The sequence below is a fragment of the Chelonia mydas genome, chromosome 4, assembly GCF_015237465.2.
Source record: "Chelonia mydas isolate rCheMyd1 chromosome 4, rCheMyd1.pri.v2, whole genome shotgun sequence".
In the NCBI taxonomy this organism is placed as follows: Eukaryota; Metazoa; Chordata; order Testudines; family Cheloniidae; genus Chelonia; species Chelonia mydas.
In genome coordinates this window covers 3,846,208-3,863,318 of record NC_057852.1, presented here as the reverse complement: position 1 = coordinate 3,863,318, position 17,111 = coordinate 3,846,208, and the positions used below count along the sequence as shown (strand labels likewise).

The 17,111-nt window shown below is 47.5% G+C and overlaps 1 protein-coding gene across 10 annotated transcripts in view; it reads left to right on the top strand.

The window, feature by feature from the left end:
* MFHAS1 (multifunctional ROCO family signaling regulator 1) overlaps window positions 1-17,111 on the top strand; it is a 118,298-nt gene that overhangs the window by 54,694 nt on the left and 46,493 nt on the right. The window contains exon 2 of one of the 10 annotated variants that reach the window (XR_006290331.1): window positions 9,847-9,939. The exons of 8 other annotated variants lie outside the window; for them this stretch is intronic. Coding sequence is in view for 1 of the 2 variants with exons in the window: in XM_043545237.1 (XP_043401172.1) it covers window positions 5,612-5,670 (59 nt within the window). In the remaining variant the exon portion in view is untranslated. Of the gene's footprint in view, window positions 1-5,611; window positions 5,795-9,846; window positions 9,940-17,111 lie in introns of those variants that run through there. One more of the 10 variants, XM_043545237.1, reaches the window with a different exon arrangement.

Sequence of the window (17,111 nt, the reverse complement as noted above, 5' to 3'; positions counted from 1 at the left end):
TTTGGCTGGCGGGGTTGCTTTGTGGTTAGTTGGTAGCATCCCGGGGGTGCTGTCACCCTTGGGGTCTTGTCGATGACGCTGGCGGGTTCCCAAGTAGCTCTCTCACAGCCAGCTAGAAGTAAGAGATGCAGAAAAGGGGGCAGATGCCCCCTTGATTCAATGGCTTAGTCAGATACAACAGAAGGGGCAGAGTAGAGCTTAAATCTCCCCTAGGCTGTAGCCCCATAGCAGATACAGAGCTGAGTCAGTCCTTGGGGGTAATTACCTCTAAGTACAGATCTGTAAGTTCTCCTAGATGGAGTCACACATAGTGGGTGCCCCATGCCTCCTGCTTATTGTTGCTTATCATGTAAGCTGCAGGCCCCTGCTAGCTGCAGCCTGGCTCTCTGCTTCCCAGCCAGTGTCCCTAACCCAGCTTGTAGGATGTTGCCGGCTGTGCTGGATTGCAAGCGTGAGGGCAGGCTCTGCTGAGGGAGGGGAAGGAAAGCCAGCATGCTTAGCTGATGGGCTGCACTGCCATGTATCTCTACATAGCAAAGGGGAGAGGGAGAGGGATAGCTCAGTGGTTTGAGCATTGGCCTGCTAAACCCAGGGTTGTGAGTTCAATCCTTGAGGGGGCCATTTAGGGATCTGGGGCAAAAATTGGGGATTGGTCCTGCTTTGAGCAGGCGGTTGGACTAGATGACCTCCTGAGGTCCCTTCCAACCCTGATATTCTATGAAGACCCAAATGCTGCCAATAAAATAGAGGTCAGCAACCATGTTAATAATGTAAAGTCTGGTACCAGTGGGTTTAGGAGGACAGTGCTGCTCTGGTGCTTAGCACTAGTGCCCTGGAGTGATGGCTAACCCTTGCCCTCCTGCAGAGTTGTCATGGAGGAGTGCTGTGGCATGAGTGTGCAGTAATGCAGTTAGGGTTGCCATCTTTCCAATTGCACAAAACAGAACAACCGTGTCCTACCTCCTGCTCTGCCCCTTCTCTGAAGCCCAGCCCCCCTCCCTCACTTTCACTGTGCTGGGGCGGTAGGGAGTGTGGGGTCCAGCTGGGGTTGTGGGCGCTGGGGTGGGGCCGGGATGTGGGTTTTGGAGTGTAGGAGGGGCCTCCGGGCTGGGGCCAAGGGGTTTGGCATGAGGGAGGGGGCTCAGGGCTGGGGCAGGGGTTTGGAGTGTGGGAGGGAGTGCGGGGTCTGGGAGGGAGTTGGCGGGGGAGGGGATTCTGACCTGGGGCAGGGAGTTTGCGATGCTGGCTCCAGCCGGGCAGCGCTTACCTCAGACTGCTCCCGGAAGCAACTGGCATGTGCGACAGAGGCATGCCAGGCAGCTCCCATTGGCCGCAGTTCCAGGCCAATGGGAGCTGCGGAGCTGGTGTTTAGGGTGGAGGCAGCGCGTGGAACCCCCCGGCTGCCCCTGAGCCTAGGAGCCAGACATGTCGTCCATTCTGGGATCTGCGTGACGTCAGACAGGCAGGGAGCCCGCGTTAGCCCCACTCTGCTGCCAGCTGGACTTTTAATGGCCCGGTCAGCGGTGCTAACCAGCGCTGTCAGGGTCCCTTTTCTACCAGATGATCTGGTTGAAAACTGGATGCCTGGCAACCCTAGATGCAGTCGTAGAGGGGCAAATGCACACAGGCACCTGGGTGGGACGAGCACTGTGCTCTGGGGTGGTACCTTGGGCTCGTGGCTGGCACAAGGCCCCCGAGCAGGAGACTCAAAGGGAACTAGAGATCAGATCACGGCACCAGTCGTGTCTTGATTCCCTACCTGACAATATGTTCCAGAACCTTTAGGAGAGAGGGGCTGGGAACTGAAACCACACAGGGCTCTCATAGACACTTCCTTCCTGCCGTCAGCTTGTGTGTTCCCCAGGGAAGTCATTGCACCAGTCCCAGTGATGATAGCAATTGCCCTACAGTAGTTAATGCAAGCCTTGGCGTGCGTGTGTGCAGACACATGAGAGAGAACATTAAACAGGTTGGGGGCTCTTTTAATGTTTGCATAAGCAGGAGAGGGTGTCTAAGAGGTAAGTACTTGGGTACACTTCTTTCAGCTCTTGGTGTCTTGCACTCTAGGGCTTGCTAGGCAAAGGAGGCATTGATTTTTAAACTGTTTGTTTTTTAAACCTTTTCGGTCCACGCACACGCTCTTACTGATTTAGGTGCTCAGGGGGTTTTTTTAAGAAGGTCTTTTTAGTTCAGTCCTTTGCCATGAAATGTATAATGCTGAGAGACAGCACTCCCCTTGCACTCTGCACTCTCAAAACAGCATCATTACATTTTTAAACATTGTATTGCTTTAACTATTTTGATTAAGTGCGTGCAAATGGACCGGTGATTATGTCTGCTTCTTGTGACAGACAAGTACCTTCCTTGATGGGCTTTATTCACAGCAATCCTTCTGGGGAATGATGCTAGGAAGTCCCAGCCTTGGGCTGCCTTATGTTAGAGCATTGGTTCCCAAACTGGGGTTCACAAAATGTTACAGGGACTTCTCGGGGAAAAAAATCCCTAATGGCGGACAGAGCTGTCCCTAGGGCCAGCAGCCCAGAGCCCCTGGACTTCCAAGAGCTAAGCAGATCAAAGCAAGCATTTCTGTCACACTGAGGGGATTTAAACTTCAAGACTCCTTATAAGAAATGGAAAGGGAGGTGGATATTTTTTGCTGTTTTTAAAATTAAATAGGCTACTAGTATTGTTTTTAAAATTATTGTGAAGAGCAAGTTTAAGCTTTGTTGTAACGTGCGTTGTTTGCCTGGACAGCTCAAGACCTGAATGTTTGTGTAGGAGGAACTCTTTGAGCTGGCTTCTTAAATACCTTCATGCTGTTTCACATCTGATACTCCTTGATGAAACCTAGGAGCCTTGTCTTATAACAGGCTTATTCAAAGTGATGCAAGCTACGAAAATGAGATCTTGGAAGAGTGTTGCCATTTTCATAATGTAATAAAAATACTGTAATTATAAATAACAGTAATAAATAGTGTGTAATAAGCATGTCATAAAAACAAATTTTATATTTCCAAGATCACTGCTTTTATAATTTATACTCAGATAAAGGAGAAAATCCCTGGAAATATTCATTTTTAGGAGCAGGTTTGCGAGACTTGACATTTAGTCAAAGGGGTTGACAGGTTGTTAAAGTTTGGGAACCACTGTGTTAGAGGAAGAACCAGTGCTCTGTCTGAAGTGTTGGGAATCAAACAGTTTAATGGTAGAGCTTCTCTTTCTGCTGTTTCTGTTTTTGTGTTCATGCTGACTTCTTTTAAGAGCCTTGAATCACGACTGTTGCACGCACTGTACAAATATGTCAAATATTTGGTGCTGTTGCTAGTCTGCTTGTGGTGGTTGTTTTAGGTTTCTGTTGACCATGCGGTTGCACTAAGTCAGTGGTCTCCAAACTTTTTACTCCCAAGATCACTTTTTGAATTTAAGGGCAACCCAGGATCTGCCCTGCCCCTCTCACTCCATCCCCCCTCTCTCTGTCGCTCACTCTCCACCACCCTCACCCCCTTTCACCAGGCTGGGGAAGGGGGTGCGGGCTCTGGGCTGGGGCCAAGGGGTTCATGGTGTGGGAAGGGGCTCTGGGCTGAGCCTGGAGCAGGGGGTTGAGTGCAGGAGGGGGTGAGGGGTGCAAGCTCTGGGAGGGAGTTTGGGTGCAGAAGGGGGCTCCAGGCTGGGGCACAGTGTTGGGATGCAGGAGGGAGTACAGGGTGCGAGCTCTGGGAGGGGGGTCAGGGCTGGGGCTTGGGTTGAGGAGGGGGTAAGGGGTGCTGGGCTCCAAGAGGGGGCTCGGGGCTGGGGGTTGAGGTTTGGCCTCCCACCGGGCAGCACTTACTTCCGGCAGCTCCCGGTGTGTGATGCAGCGTGGCTGCCGCTAAGGCAGGCTCCCTGCCTACCCTGGCCCCACGCTACTCCCAAAAGGGGCCAACGCACCCCTGAAGCCCCTGGGGGAGGTGGCGAGGGGCATGTGGCTCCGCGTGCTGCCCCTCTTTGCAAGCACTGCCTCTGCAGCTCCCATTGGCCGCAGCTCCCATTGGCCACAGCTCCCCGTTCCCGGCCAATAGGAGCTGCCGGGGCGGTACTTGCAGGCAGGAGCAGCATGTGAAGGGAGATCCCTGCGCCCCTCAGGGCCATGCTGGCCGCTTCCAAGAGCAGTGTGGGATCCTTAGCGGCAGCCCCACTGCACCACCAGCGATCACAATCGACTGGGAGATCCTCTAGGGTCAACCGCGATTGACCAGTTGGTGACCACTGCACTAAATATACAGCCTCAGAAGTACCACTTTAAAAGGGGACTTCAGTCATAATGATCCTTCCGTGGGAGAGACCAGGCACCTCATGCAGATGGGAGCAGCTCTGCACAGTACCCACAAGTTACTGTGACATTACATTTGTGCTCAGAAATTCAGTTCGTTAAATAATGTAACTGTGAGCATGAAGTCACTGCTGTCTGAAATGCCTTTCTTTTAAAAAAGGGGGAAAGTGTCTAGGTTCCCATTATGGAAAGTTTTTAAAATTGTCTGCAGTTCTGCAAGCTCCGAAGTGCAAATAACTGACCTGCTTTTCAGAAGTGCTAAGCATCCAACAGCGCTCATTAAGGTCAATGGGATTACTCGGGTGTCTGCAGGAGTGGGGCCTCAATGAACAAGACTAGCAGTAGATAGGAGGCAGGAAGTCTGTATATCCCCATTTTTGCAGATGGGATCACTGAGGCACAGACAGACATGGCAAAGTATTTTCTGTGGGGGGAAAAAAGGGGAAATTCTAGGTAACCTGGAGGGATCTGGAAGAGGGGTGGATGTGGGAAATAGGAAAAGAGAGTGATGGGGAGGAGGGGGTTTGCAATGATTATAGAGACCAGTAGGAAGAAGCGAAGGCAAAGCAATGAATCCCTTTTAAGGATTTCAGTGGTTACAACAATTGATTTCTACAAATGTATGACCTTTTTGCCATCTTCGGTGCTCTAAATCAAAAAGAGGCGAAATATGTCAAGGATCATTTCTGTTAGATGCTAAATACAATTGCATTTGAGCTGACAGCTTGTGCTGCACCATTCATGGAATAGTAACAAGAAAAGGTCTAGTTTTAGTAATGGAAATACTGCCAAAAGTAATCACATTATAAACTGCCATATGTTAATATAATAGTGTGCTGTATCAAAGTGTGGTATTCCATGTACAGAATACTTAATAGCATTTAGGAGAGATCGTGTGACAGCAGAATATGTTTAAGAAAGATGTGTGTAAATTAGATTGTATTCCTAACGGAATGAATGAAATGATTGTTTCTCTAAAGATGCTACTAATGCCTGATAAGTTGATGTCTTTGATTACAGAATCTTTCAGCTAATGGCTTGCTAGCCTATTTGTGGATTTCGGTTTCAGAACTAGTGGCAGAATTAGCAGTTATAGCCAGTTCTACGTATGTTTCTATGCAGTATATGCAGGTGTATAACATTGTGGGGGGGTGTGCTGTGTGTCTGTGGATGAAAAATGTGTTTAAAAATAGTCTAACCGTAAGCTCCTGAGTTACATTACTTTCAGAAGCCATTTTGTTCTATATGGAAACTAAATTTCTGCAATTTTATTTGACTTCATATTTTTTCTTTCTACCACAGAAATTCACCTGAAAGTAGAACAGCGGTTTGTGAACTCTCAGCCCATACATTATGCATGATATCACTATGTGGGCTGGAGCTGGAGAAGGCAGTCATGGCTCTGATGTGGAAGGCCTTAATGACTTACTGATTTGTTTTCAGCGTGCTGCTCACATCTCTAACACTGGGACTGGGTAGAACCATCATTTCTGTTCAATTTTTAGCAGCTGACTGCTTTTTCCGGTGATAAACTGCTTGAAATAATTGACTAGCATGAGGTGGATTTTTCTACTAGTGGGAGGTTTGTCTGTGAATAGGACAGTTCTTATTTTATCTTTACCTCCTCCGGTGCTTGTTTGCGTGGTTATAATGCTCTGTGTTTGGTGCTCACTGTAATTTCTGTTAACACATGCGGAAGTCGATCTTGCATATTTGGGGGCGGGGTTGTAAAAATCAACTCTTGTAGGCATGCTCCTACAACTGATGATAAGAAAACATAAATTTACATGAAACAGCTACATGTGTAGAATAGCACTCTTTGACCGATGTGAGCACGTCCCACATCCTCTCCACATACATAGTATGGAGACTTAAACCCGGTTAAGTGGAGTTAAAATCCAGGGTATTTGCTGGGAGGAGTAGTTCAGAAGTACTCCTCAAGTTGCCAGGATGAGAAAGTCATTCCACAGATTTCTATCTTAAAACAACTTTTACGTGCGTTCCTACCATGTCCTGCCTCACCCTAGTTTGCTGGGCCCTGCTCTGATTAATATCTTGGCGTGCACTGTGCTGTAACGCACATCAGTCACCAAGTTCTGGCAGAGCCTTGGCTGCAGGGAGTAGGTGGAGGGCACTACTGTGCAGTTCTACAAATATTTTACATCCTATGAAATGATGCCAGCTCTAGAAAACTGTACAATTTTGCTGGGAAGAGACCTCCATGTTAGGAGGAGTTCGTTGACTGCCTCCATGCAGCGCCAGAATTTGGTTGATATGACCTCATGAGTGCAGTCACTCACAGCAGGAACCAGCGATCTGGCTTTAATGTGCTTGAAGATAGGTTTTGTTTTTTTTTTAATTTAATACAACCTCAGTTGGTGACGAGTCTAAAGGATTATAAGTGATGGCTTACCTCCTTTACTCCGAGCATGCTGGTGCCCTAAAAGCAAGATTCAAATCCATGCCCCACAAATGCTTCAGTAGTCAATGAAATTTTACAAAAACTGATTTCTACTCATTGAAGAACAAATCCTTCAGTTCAGTATTGTCCATGTTTACTCACAACCAAATATTACTCAAGGGAAAAGCAGGAAGCATAGGCTTGCTTGGGTAGAATCTATGTAAATCTAACTCTTGTGCACAGTATTGTGAGGAGTATATTAAAAATGCATAACCGCCAGCGCAAAGGGAGTTCTCCCATGGGATGTTTGGAGGAACAAGCTTGCCTGTGTAGAGACAGTCATTGAGAGTATGTCTGCACTGCAGTAAAAACCCTGTGGCACAGAGTCTGAGCTTGGTTCAGTTGGTTTGGGCTTGTGGGGCTTGGGCTGCAAAGCTAAAATCTGCAGTGTAAACATTGGGGCTGGAGTCTTTGCTGGGTTTCAGAGCCCAGGCTCCAGCATGAGCCTGAACGTCTACACTGCAGCGTTTAGCCCCGCAAGCCTGAACCAGCTGACCTGGGTCAGCCATAGGTCTTTTATTGCAGAGTAGACATATGCTGAGGGCTTATGTCGGTATAACTTAATGTCGCTCAGGGGTGTGAATAAACCACCCCCCTGAGTGACGTAAATTACACCGACCTAAGTGCTGGTGTGGACAGCGCTGAGTCAGCGGGAGAGCTGCTCTGACCAGCATAGGTGGTGCAGCTTGCGGAGGTGATTTTATTATGCCGACGGGAGAGCTCTCTCCTGTCAGCAGAGGGTGTCTCCGCCAACGTGCTACAGCGTCATCGATGGAGCTGCACTGCTGTAGCGCTTACAGAATCATAGAATATCAGGGTTGGAAGGGACCTCAGGAGGTCATCTAGTCCAACCCCCTGCTCAAAGCAGGACCAATCCCCAACTAAATCATCCCAGCCAGGGCTTTGTCAAGCCGGGCCTTAAAAACCTCTAAGGATGGAGATTCCACCAGCTCCCTAACCCATTCTAGTGCTTCACCACCCTCCTAGTGAAATAGTTCTTCCTAATATCCAACCTAAACTTCCCCCACTGCCACTCGAGACCGCTGCTCCTTGTTCTGTCATCTGCCACCACTGAGAACAGCCGAGCTCCATCCTCTTTGGAACCCCCCTTCAGGTAGTTGAAGACTGCTACCAAATCCCCCCTCACTTTTCTCTTTTGCAGACTAAATAACCCCAGTTCCCTCTGCCTCTCCTCGTAAGTCATGTGCCCCAGCCCCCTAATCATTTTCGTTGCTCTCCGCTGGACTCTCTCCAATTTGTCCACACCCTTTCTGTAGCGGGGGGACCAAAACTGGATGCAATACTCCAGGTGTGGCCTTACTAGTTCCAAAGAGAGGGGAATAATCATTTCCCTTGCTTTGAGCAGAGACTAGCCCTGAGATGCAAATGTTTAATAAGCAGCACCTGTCATGCCAGCCTTCCATGATCTCTGCAGTGATGAAACCTAAGATTCAAGTAGTCCAGACAGGAAAGAGTCTTGGGAGCCTGAATCATAGAATATTAGGGTTGGAAGGGACCTCAGGAGGTCATCTAGTCCAAACCCCTGCTCCAAGCAGGACCAATCCCCAACTAAATCATCCCAGCCAGGGCTTTGTCAAGCCTGACCTTAAAAACTTCTAAGGAAGGAGATTCCATCATCTCCCTAGGTAACACATTCCAGTGTTTCACCACCCTCCTAGTGAAAAAGTTTTTTTCTTAATATCCAACCTAAACCTCCCCCACTGCAACTTGAGACCATTACTCCTCGTTCTGTCATCTGCCACCACTGAGAACAGTCTAGATCCATCCTCTTTGGAACCCCCTTTCAGGTAGTTGAAAGCAGCTCTTAAATCCCCCCCTCAGCCTCTCCTCATAAGTCACGTTTTCCAGTCCCCTAATCATTTTTGTTGCCCTCTGCTGGACTCTTTCCAATTTTTCCACATCCTTCTTGTAGCGTGGGGCCCAACACTGGACACAGTACTCCAGATGAGGCCTCACCAATGTCGAATAGAGGGGAACGATCACGTCCCTCGGTCTGCTGACAATGCCCCTGCTTATATAGCCTAAAATGCCATTGGCCTTCTTGGCAACAAGGGCACACTGTTGACTCATATCCAGCTTCTCGTCCACTGTAACCCCTAGGTCCTTTTCTGCAGAACTGCTGCCTAGCCACTCGGTCCCTAGTCTGTAGCGGTGCATGGGATTCTTCTGTCCGAAGTGCAGGACTCTGCACTTGTCCTTGTTGAGCCTCATCAGATTTCTTTTGGCCCAATCCTCTAATTTTTCTAGGGCCCTCTGTATCCTATCCCTACCCTGCATAGATTAAAAAAGAAACAAACATGAAATCATCAACTTTATTTTTTTTTATAGGTTTCAGAGTAGCCGCCGTGTTAGTCTGTATCTGCAAAAAGAAAAGGAGGACTTGTGGCACCTTAGAGACTAACAAATTTATTTGAGCATAAGCTTTCATGAGCTACAGCTCACTTCATCGGATGCATACTGTGGAAGATTCAGTGGTATTTTCCACTGAATGCATCCAATGAAGTGAGCTGCAGCTCACAAAAGCTGATGCTCAAATAAATTTGTTAGTCTCTAAGGTGCCAGAAGTGCTCCTTTTCTTTCTTTCTTTTTTTTTTTTATAGTGGCTTTTAATAAGATTTTTTTTCCCTTACACTTTGCAGTTAAACAGCCTCTTACAACCACTAACCTGGTCTTAAAAGCATACAGAACAATATAAGCCGCGAGGGTGTATAAAATTAGTCATCCTATCTCTTTAGGTTATTCTCCAAATACAGGAATATTTCCCTGTTTATTGCTTTACTTGATCTGGTGCACATCTTACAAGAAGCTTCTGCACAGTGGGATGATATCAGCACTTGTCTGGTCATTGGTGTGGTGACTCCAATGCTTACCTCCTGGGTCACGTTCGTTGTCTTAGCTAGGAGCAGCCGCACTAAGGAATCTGGGGCCTGGCCTCTCCAGTGCATCCCATTCTCTGTGGCTGTTCTTGGGGGCCAAGCCTTCTTGAGGTATGTAATTTATAACGGAGAGCTCAGAATGGGAGGAAAAGTGCTTCTCTCGTGTCATCTCTTTGCAGGGCTTTAGAGAGAGAGAGAGAGAGAGAAAATGAGATGTGATGCCAGTGCTGCAGATCTTGCAGTCTGCGTCAGAATCAGAAAATCAACAACAGGTAGTGGTGGGGGAGGGTACGGGGGGAGGGGGGGGAGACGAGGTGGGACAAGCAAAGGTAGCATGGGCTGCATTATACTGTATAAAATGCTCCTGAATTCTGATATTTGAAGAACTGCCGTTTAAGGTGGGAAGAGGGCGCCATGCTCTAATGGGGCAAGGCGGAAGAGGGCAGAGGAGTGTGGAGCCTAGGAGAATGGGCAAAGGGGGGTTGTTCCGAACCTAGGGATCAGCATGTAGAAAGCACAGAGGTGAATGTGGGTGGAGGAGCAGGAGAGCAGTGGGCAGAGCGAGGGAGGGATGGGATATAGGCAGGCAGAGCTGTGTAGAACAGTAAGTGGAGATGAGGTAGAACTTCATGCAGTTTCAGGGGGCCCATTGGCGGGTGTATGTCCACACGTGTGACATGGTTAGTGTGTCTGGAGGGTAACACTCCTCTAGCTGCAGAACACTGCATGGAGTGAAGAAAGGCGTGTGTGAGCTGTCTTGGCAAAAGAACCAGTGTGTCCCCCATAGGCTTCGGCGGTGGGTCACCCTCTGTGCTTTGTGGGCTGCCCTCCCTCCTCATTTTGAAGGCGGAAGAACTGGCGTTCGGAGTGCAGCACGCACTTGCCATGAAATCCTTTTGAAAGCTGTTGATTAGGGATAGTGTTGCTGCTGCTGAAGGCCAACTTTTAAAAAGCCGTTTAATGGTAGCAGAAGAATATCATGTAAAGGGCAGTGTCTTACCTCGGCTTATCTGCTAGTGCAAAATCAGAACAGCCCTGTACTGTAAGTGTTAACTGTTGAAGTTGTGTAGTGGTGGTTTGATCCTTTTGTAGGATGCTGGGCATTAGCTGTTTGCAAGCCATGTGTCATAGTGTAATCTGAATTCTGACTTCAGAAGATTCAGTATAATAGTTAGAAATAAGTGCTTCTGTTTTCCTGTGTGTTCTGAACAAAGCTACCGCTGTGTAGTACAGCTTTTAAGGCAAGCCATTTTCTTAGGTCAAATTTTTCCACCCTGGGTGCCTAAATGTAGGTTCCTGAATCCATATTTCGGCACCCCAATAAAAATGACTTGATTTTCAGAGGAGCCCAGTGATCCCAGCTGGAACCCCAACTTTTGTTGATGTTAATGAGAGCGACAGGTACTCAACATTCTCTGACAACCGAGTTGCTTCTGTGTAGGTGTCAAATCTGGATTCAGTAGGTGAACTTTAGGCACCCGGCTTTGGAAAACTTGACTTTTTTTTTTCTTTTAAACTTGTTGAGCGTAATTTATGCAAATCCAGATAAGAAATGTGAGATCATAAATGACCCACGTTTCTATTGCTATCATTTATCAGTATCTAGGGAGAACGTTCTCAAACGGTGCACAGAGGTTTTATCTGGGGCTCCCCATAATAAATACAATCTTTACCTCATTTCACAGTTTTAGAGATGAGGAAAAGAAGTGTAGTGACTTTCCTTGGATCACACAGCAAGTCACAGGTCATGGGGAGATTAATCCACCAATCTCCTGACCCCTCTTCTAAGTGCCCTATCCATGGGACCCCCACTATTCCTCAGTGGTTGTTTGGCTAAGCACCTATCTGTCTCTTTGATAGTTCACCTGCAAGATCCCCCAACCGATCAGTACTTTTGTAAAGATGCAGAGTAATCTGTGATATGTAGTATCATGGCTGTGACCCAGTGGTAGCTTGATGTTTACTTATATAAAACCATAGATGTGTACATAGCTGTACAATGGGGAGAATGTGCTGAACAGATCCCTGTGGAAAAGAATTTACAATCTGATGACACAAAAGGGTAAGTACAATACAGAATAAATGGCATAGGGAACTTCGTGCTGTTTGGTGTTTCTCTGGAAATCACTAGCATGTGTGTGTGTTGGGGGAAGGTGGGGACTTATGTAGATTTCCCACACCATCTGTAAACTCTACTCTTTGAAAGCATTTCACTTGTCAATTCACCTTTTCCTGTTTGTAAACTTTCTGTGTACTAGAGACCACCAAATGGAGGGAGGTGGCTGGCTGGCTCAGGTGCCAGGATGCAGTAATTTAATGTTCTTGTCAGTATGCAATTTTCATTGTTGGAACATGTTTTCCTCTTAACCTTGGCCAATCAGAGGTTTATGTGGCATTTTATGGGTATCTTTATGGGTATCTTATTTGACTCTGTGATATGCCCTCTTCAGAAAGATGGCATAGCAGTTACAATGGGTCTAACCTTTTTTGTTTTTCATTTCTTTCCCTTAAGTTAGAAGAAGATATCTTTCTTTGAGAGGGTAGCAAGCCTTGTGGATAGTGGGAAGCAGTAGACGTGGTATATCTTGACTTTAGGGAGGAGGTGAGCAGCCCTCAGTGGTGAAAGAACAGGTTAAGGACTATTTAGAAAAGCTGGACATGCACAAGTCCATGGGTCCAGATCTAATGCATCCAAGGATGCTAAGGGAGTTGGCTGATATGATTGCAGAGCCATTGGCCCTTATCTTTGAAAACTCATGGCGATTGGGGGAGGTCCCGGATGATTGGAAAAAGGCAAATATAGTGCCCTATCTTTAAAAAAGGGAAGAAGGAGGCTCTGGGGAACTACAGGCCAGTCAGCCTCACCTCAGTCCCTGGAAAAATCATGGAGCAGGTCCTCAAGGAATCCATTTTGAAGCACTTGGAGGAGAGGAAGGTGATCAGGAACAGTCAACATGTATTCACCAAGGGCAAGTAATGCCTGACCAACCTGATTGCCTTCTCTGATGAGATAACTTCCTCTGTGGTTATGGGGAGAGTAGTAGACGTGATGTATCTTGACTTCAGCAAAGCTTTTGATATTGTCTCCCACAGTATTCTTGCCAGCAAGTTAAAAAAAAAAAATCTATCCACTTTATAGTCCATTCATCCAATCCATACTGACTAGACAGTTGGGCTCAACCGGTAGTGATCAACAGTTCGCTTGATGCCGGCTGCCAACTAGATATCGGAGTGCCCCACGGGTTGGTCCTGGGGCTGGTTTTGTTCAACATTGTCATTAATGATCTGGATGATGGGATGGGTTGCACTCTCAGCAAATTTGCGGATGACACTAAGCTGTGGGGAGAGGTAGATAAGCTGGAGGGTAGGGATAGGGTCTAGAGTGACCTAGACAAATTGGAGGATTGGGCCAAAATAAATCTGAGGTTCAACCAGGACAAGTGCAGAGTCCTGCACTTAAGATGGAAGAATCCCATGCACTGCTACAGGCTGGGGACTGACTGGCTAAGTGGTAGTTCTGCAGAAAAGGACCTGGCGTTTACAGTGGACTAGAAGCTGAATGAGAGTCAGCCGTTTGCACTTGTTGCCAAGAAGGCTAACGGCATATTGGGCTGCATTAGTAGGAGCATTGCCAGCAGATCGAGGGAAGTGATTATTCCTCTCTCTTTGGCACTCGTGAGGCCACATCTGGAGTACTGCGTCCAGTTTTGGGCCCCTCACTACAGAAAGGATGTGGACAAATTGGAGAGTCCAGAGGAGGGCAATGAAAATGATTAGGGGGCTGGGACACATGACTTATGAGGAGAGGCTGAGGGAACTGGGGTTATTTAGTTTGCAGAAGAGAAGAGTGAGGGGGGATTTGATAGGAGCCTTCAACTACCTGAAGGGGGGTTCCAAAGAGGATGGATCTAGACTGTTCTCAGTGGTGGCAGATGACAGAACAAGAAGCAATGGTGTCAGGTTGCAGTGTGGGATGTCTAGGTTGGATATTAGGAAACACTGTTTCAGTAGGAGGGTGGTGAAGCACTGGAATGGGTTACTTCAGGAGGTGGTGGAATCTCCATCCTTAGAGGTTTTTAAGGCCCGGCTTGACAAAGCCTTGGCTGGGATGATTTAGTTGGTGTTGGCCCTGCTCTGAGCAGGGGGTTGGACTAAATCACCTCCTGAGGTCTCTTCCAACCCTAATCTTCTTTGATTCTGTTATTTGTAAAGCTTTTGATAGTGTCTTGCATGACCTTCTGATAAACAAACTAGGAAAGTGCAACCTAGATGGAGCTACTATAAGGTGTGTGCAAAACTGGTTAGAAAACCATTCCCAGACAGTAGTTATCAGTGGTTCACAGTCATGATGGAAGGGCATAAAAAGTCGGGTCCCATAGGGATCTGTTCTGGGTCCGGTTCTGTTCAAGATCTTCATCAATGATTTAGATAATGGCATAGAGGGTACACTTATAAAGTTTGTGGCCAATACCAAGCTGGGAGGGGCTGCAAGTGCTTTGGAGGATAGGATTAAAATTCAAAATGATCTGGACAAACTGGAGAAATGGTCTGAAATAAATAGGATGAAATTCAATAAGGACAAATGCAAAGTACTCCACTTAGGAAGGAACAATCAGTTGCACACATACAACATGGGAAATGACTGCCTAGGAAGGAGTACTGTGGAAAGGGATCTGGGGGTCATAGTGGATCACAAGCTAAATATGAGTCAACAGTGTAATGCTGTTGCAAAAAAAGCAAACATCATTCTGAGATGTATTAGGAGTGTTGTAAGCAAGACACAAGGAGTAATTCTTCCGTTCTACTCTGCTCTGATTAGGCCTCAACTCGAGTATTGGTGTCCAGTTCTGGTGCCATATTTCAGGAAGGACTTGGACAAATTGGAGAAAGTCCAGAGAAGAGCGACAAAAATGATTAAAGGTCTAGAACACATGGCCTATGAGGGAAGATTGAAAAAATGGGTTTGTTTAGCCTGGAAAAAGGAAGACTGAGAGGGACAAAACAGTTTTCAAGTATGTAAAAGATTGTTACAAGGAGGATGGAGAAAAAATATTTTTCTGAACCTCTGAGGACAGGACAAGAAGCAAGTGGGCTTAAGTTGCAGCAAGGGAGGTTTAGGTTGGGCATTAGGAAAAACTTCCTAACTGTCACAGTGATTAAGCACTGGAATAAACTGCCTAGGGAGGTTGTGGAATCTGTCATTGGAGATTTTTTAGAGCAGGTTAGACAAACACTTGTGAGGAATGGTCTAGATCAGGGGTGGGCAAACTTTTTGCCCAAAGACCACATCTGGGAATAGAAATTGTATGGCGGGCCATGAATGCTCACAAAATTGGGGTTGGGGTGTGGGCGGGGGTGAGAGTTCTGGTTGGGGGTGCGGGCTCTGTGGTGGGGCCAGAAATGAAGAGTTCAGGGTGCGGGAGGGAGCTCCGGGCTGGGGCGGAGGTGGGGGCTCCGGCTGGGGATGAGGCGCTTCGGGTGTAGCAGGGTGCTCCAGGCTGCGACCATGGAGTTTGGAGGGCAGAAAGGGGATCAGGGCTGGGGCAGGGGGTTGGGGTGCAGGCTCCAGCTGAGGGTACAGACTCTGGGTGGGACTGGGAATGAGAGGTTTGTGGTGCAGGGGGTGCTCCGGCCTGGGATTGAGGGGTTTGGAGGGCAGGAGGGGGATCAGGGCTGGGGTTGGGGTTTGGGGGGAGGTTCAGGGGTGCAGGCTCCAGGTGGCGCTTACCTCAAGCGGCTCACGGAAGCATCAGCATGTCCCTTCTCCAACTCCTACGCGGAGGTGTCGCCAGGCAACTCTGCACATTGCCCCACATGCTGCCTCATCCACAGGCACCACCCCTGCAGGTCTCATTGGCCAGCTCCCAATGAGAGCTGCAGGTGCAGCACTTGGGGCGGAGGTAGTATGCAGAGTGGAGCCCCCTGGATGCCCCTATGCATAGGAGTCGGAGGGGAGCCACGTGGAGCAGCCCCAGGCCCTGCTTCTTGATTGGCGCGCCAGACAGCGGCCATGCCCCAGACCCTGGGTGCTCCCCAACGGGAACTTGAGGGCCGGATGTGACCTGCGGGCCGTAGTTTGCCCACCCCGATCTAGCTAATACTTAGTCCTGTCATGAGTGCAGGGGATTGGAATAGATGACCTCTCAAGGTCCCTTCCAGTTCTACGATTCTATGATTCTAAGTTGCAAGTATACAATCCTGAGTGAAATAAAGGCTTGGTGCTTGCCTGCAAGCCTTTTTTCAGGCCATTCACCAAAACCAAAAATTCTTAGTTAGTTCTGTAGAGCAACACAGAAAACATGTTAAATTTATAACATACCACTTTGTTGCTTGTCAAATTGAATAGCATCAACTTCAGCAATTTAAATTTTTTAACATCCTACACTGCAGTTCAGGTTCATCAGGTAATGGGCTAAATCTGTAACAAGCAACATCTTTTAACCTATAGAGGCTAGTATTTTCCAGACTGCAACCTACATAAATGGTTCTAGGGTCTGCAGTATATAGGACTGCAGCCTCCCACCAGGCTGAATTATACTGTAAAACAAGCTTTCGCATGAACAGCGAAAACAGTTGCAGTGAGAGTTGTATTTCTGGGGCATACACTCTCAACAGTAATCATAGGGATTCAGCTGCATGAGGCATACTAATGACAATGGGGAGTAATAGGCCTCATTATGTAGGGTATTAAAACTGTATTCCTAAATTTATAGCATTCAAAATGTCTCCCTTTCTCCTGCTCCTTTGTTGTGTGTTTTACTTACTGCAGGAATCTCCTAAGCATGGTCTGTTCCCAGCAATTGTTTCTGCTGTGAACAAGGGGGAGGTCAGTGCCCTGACCAGAAGGGCTGGCAATCTAAAAACACGAGCAAAGAACATAGGAATGGCCATACTGGGTCAGACGAAAGGTCCATCAAGCCCAGTATCCTGTCTTCTGACAGTGGCCTATGGCAGGTGCCCCAAAGGGAATGAACAAACAGGTAATCCTCGCCCTGTCACCCAATCCCAGCTTCTGGCAAACAGAGGCTAGGGACACCATTCCTGCCCATCCTGGCTAATAGCCATTGATGGACCTATCTTTCATGAATCTATATAGCTCCATTTTGAACCCCATTATAGTATTGGCCTTCACAGCACCTTCTGGCAAGGAGTTCCAGAGGTTGACAGTGCGTTGCGTGAAAAAATACTTTCTTGTGTTCATTTTAAACCTGCTACCTATTAATTTCATTTGGGTGACCCCTTGTTCTTGTATTATGAGAAGGAGTAAACAACACTTCCTTATTTGCTTTTTCTATACCACTCAGGATTTTATAGACCTCTATGATATCCCCCTTTAGTCGCCTCTTTTCCAAGCTGAAAAGTCCCAGTCTTATTAATCTCTCCTCATATGGAAGCCGTTCTATACCCCTAATCATTTTTGTTGCCCTGTTCTGAACCTTTTCCA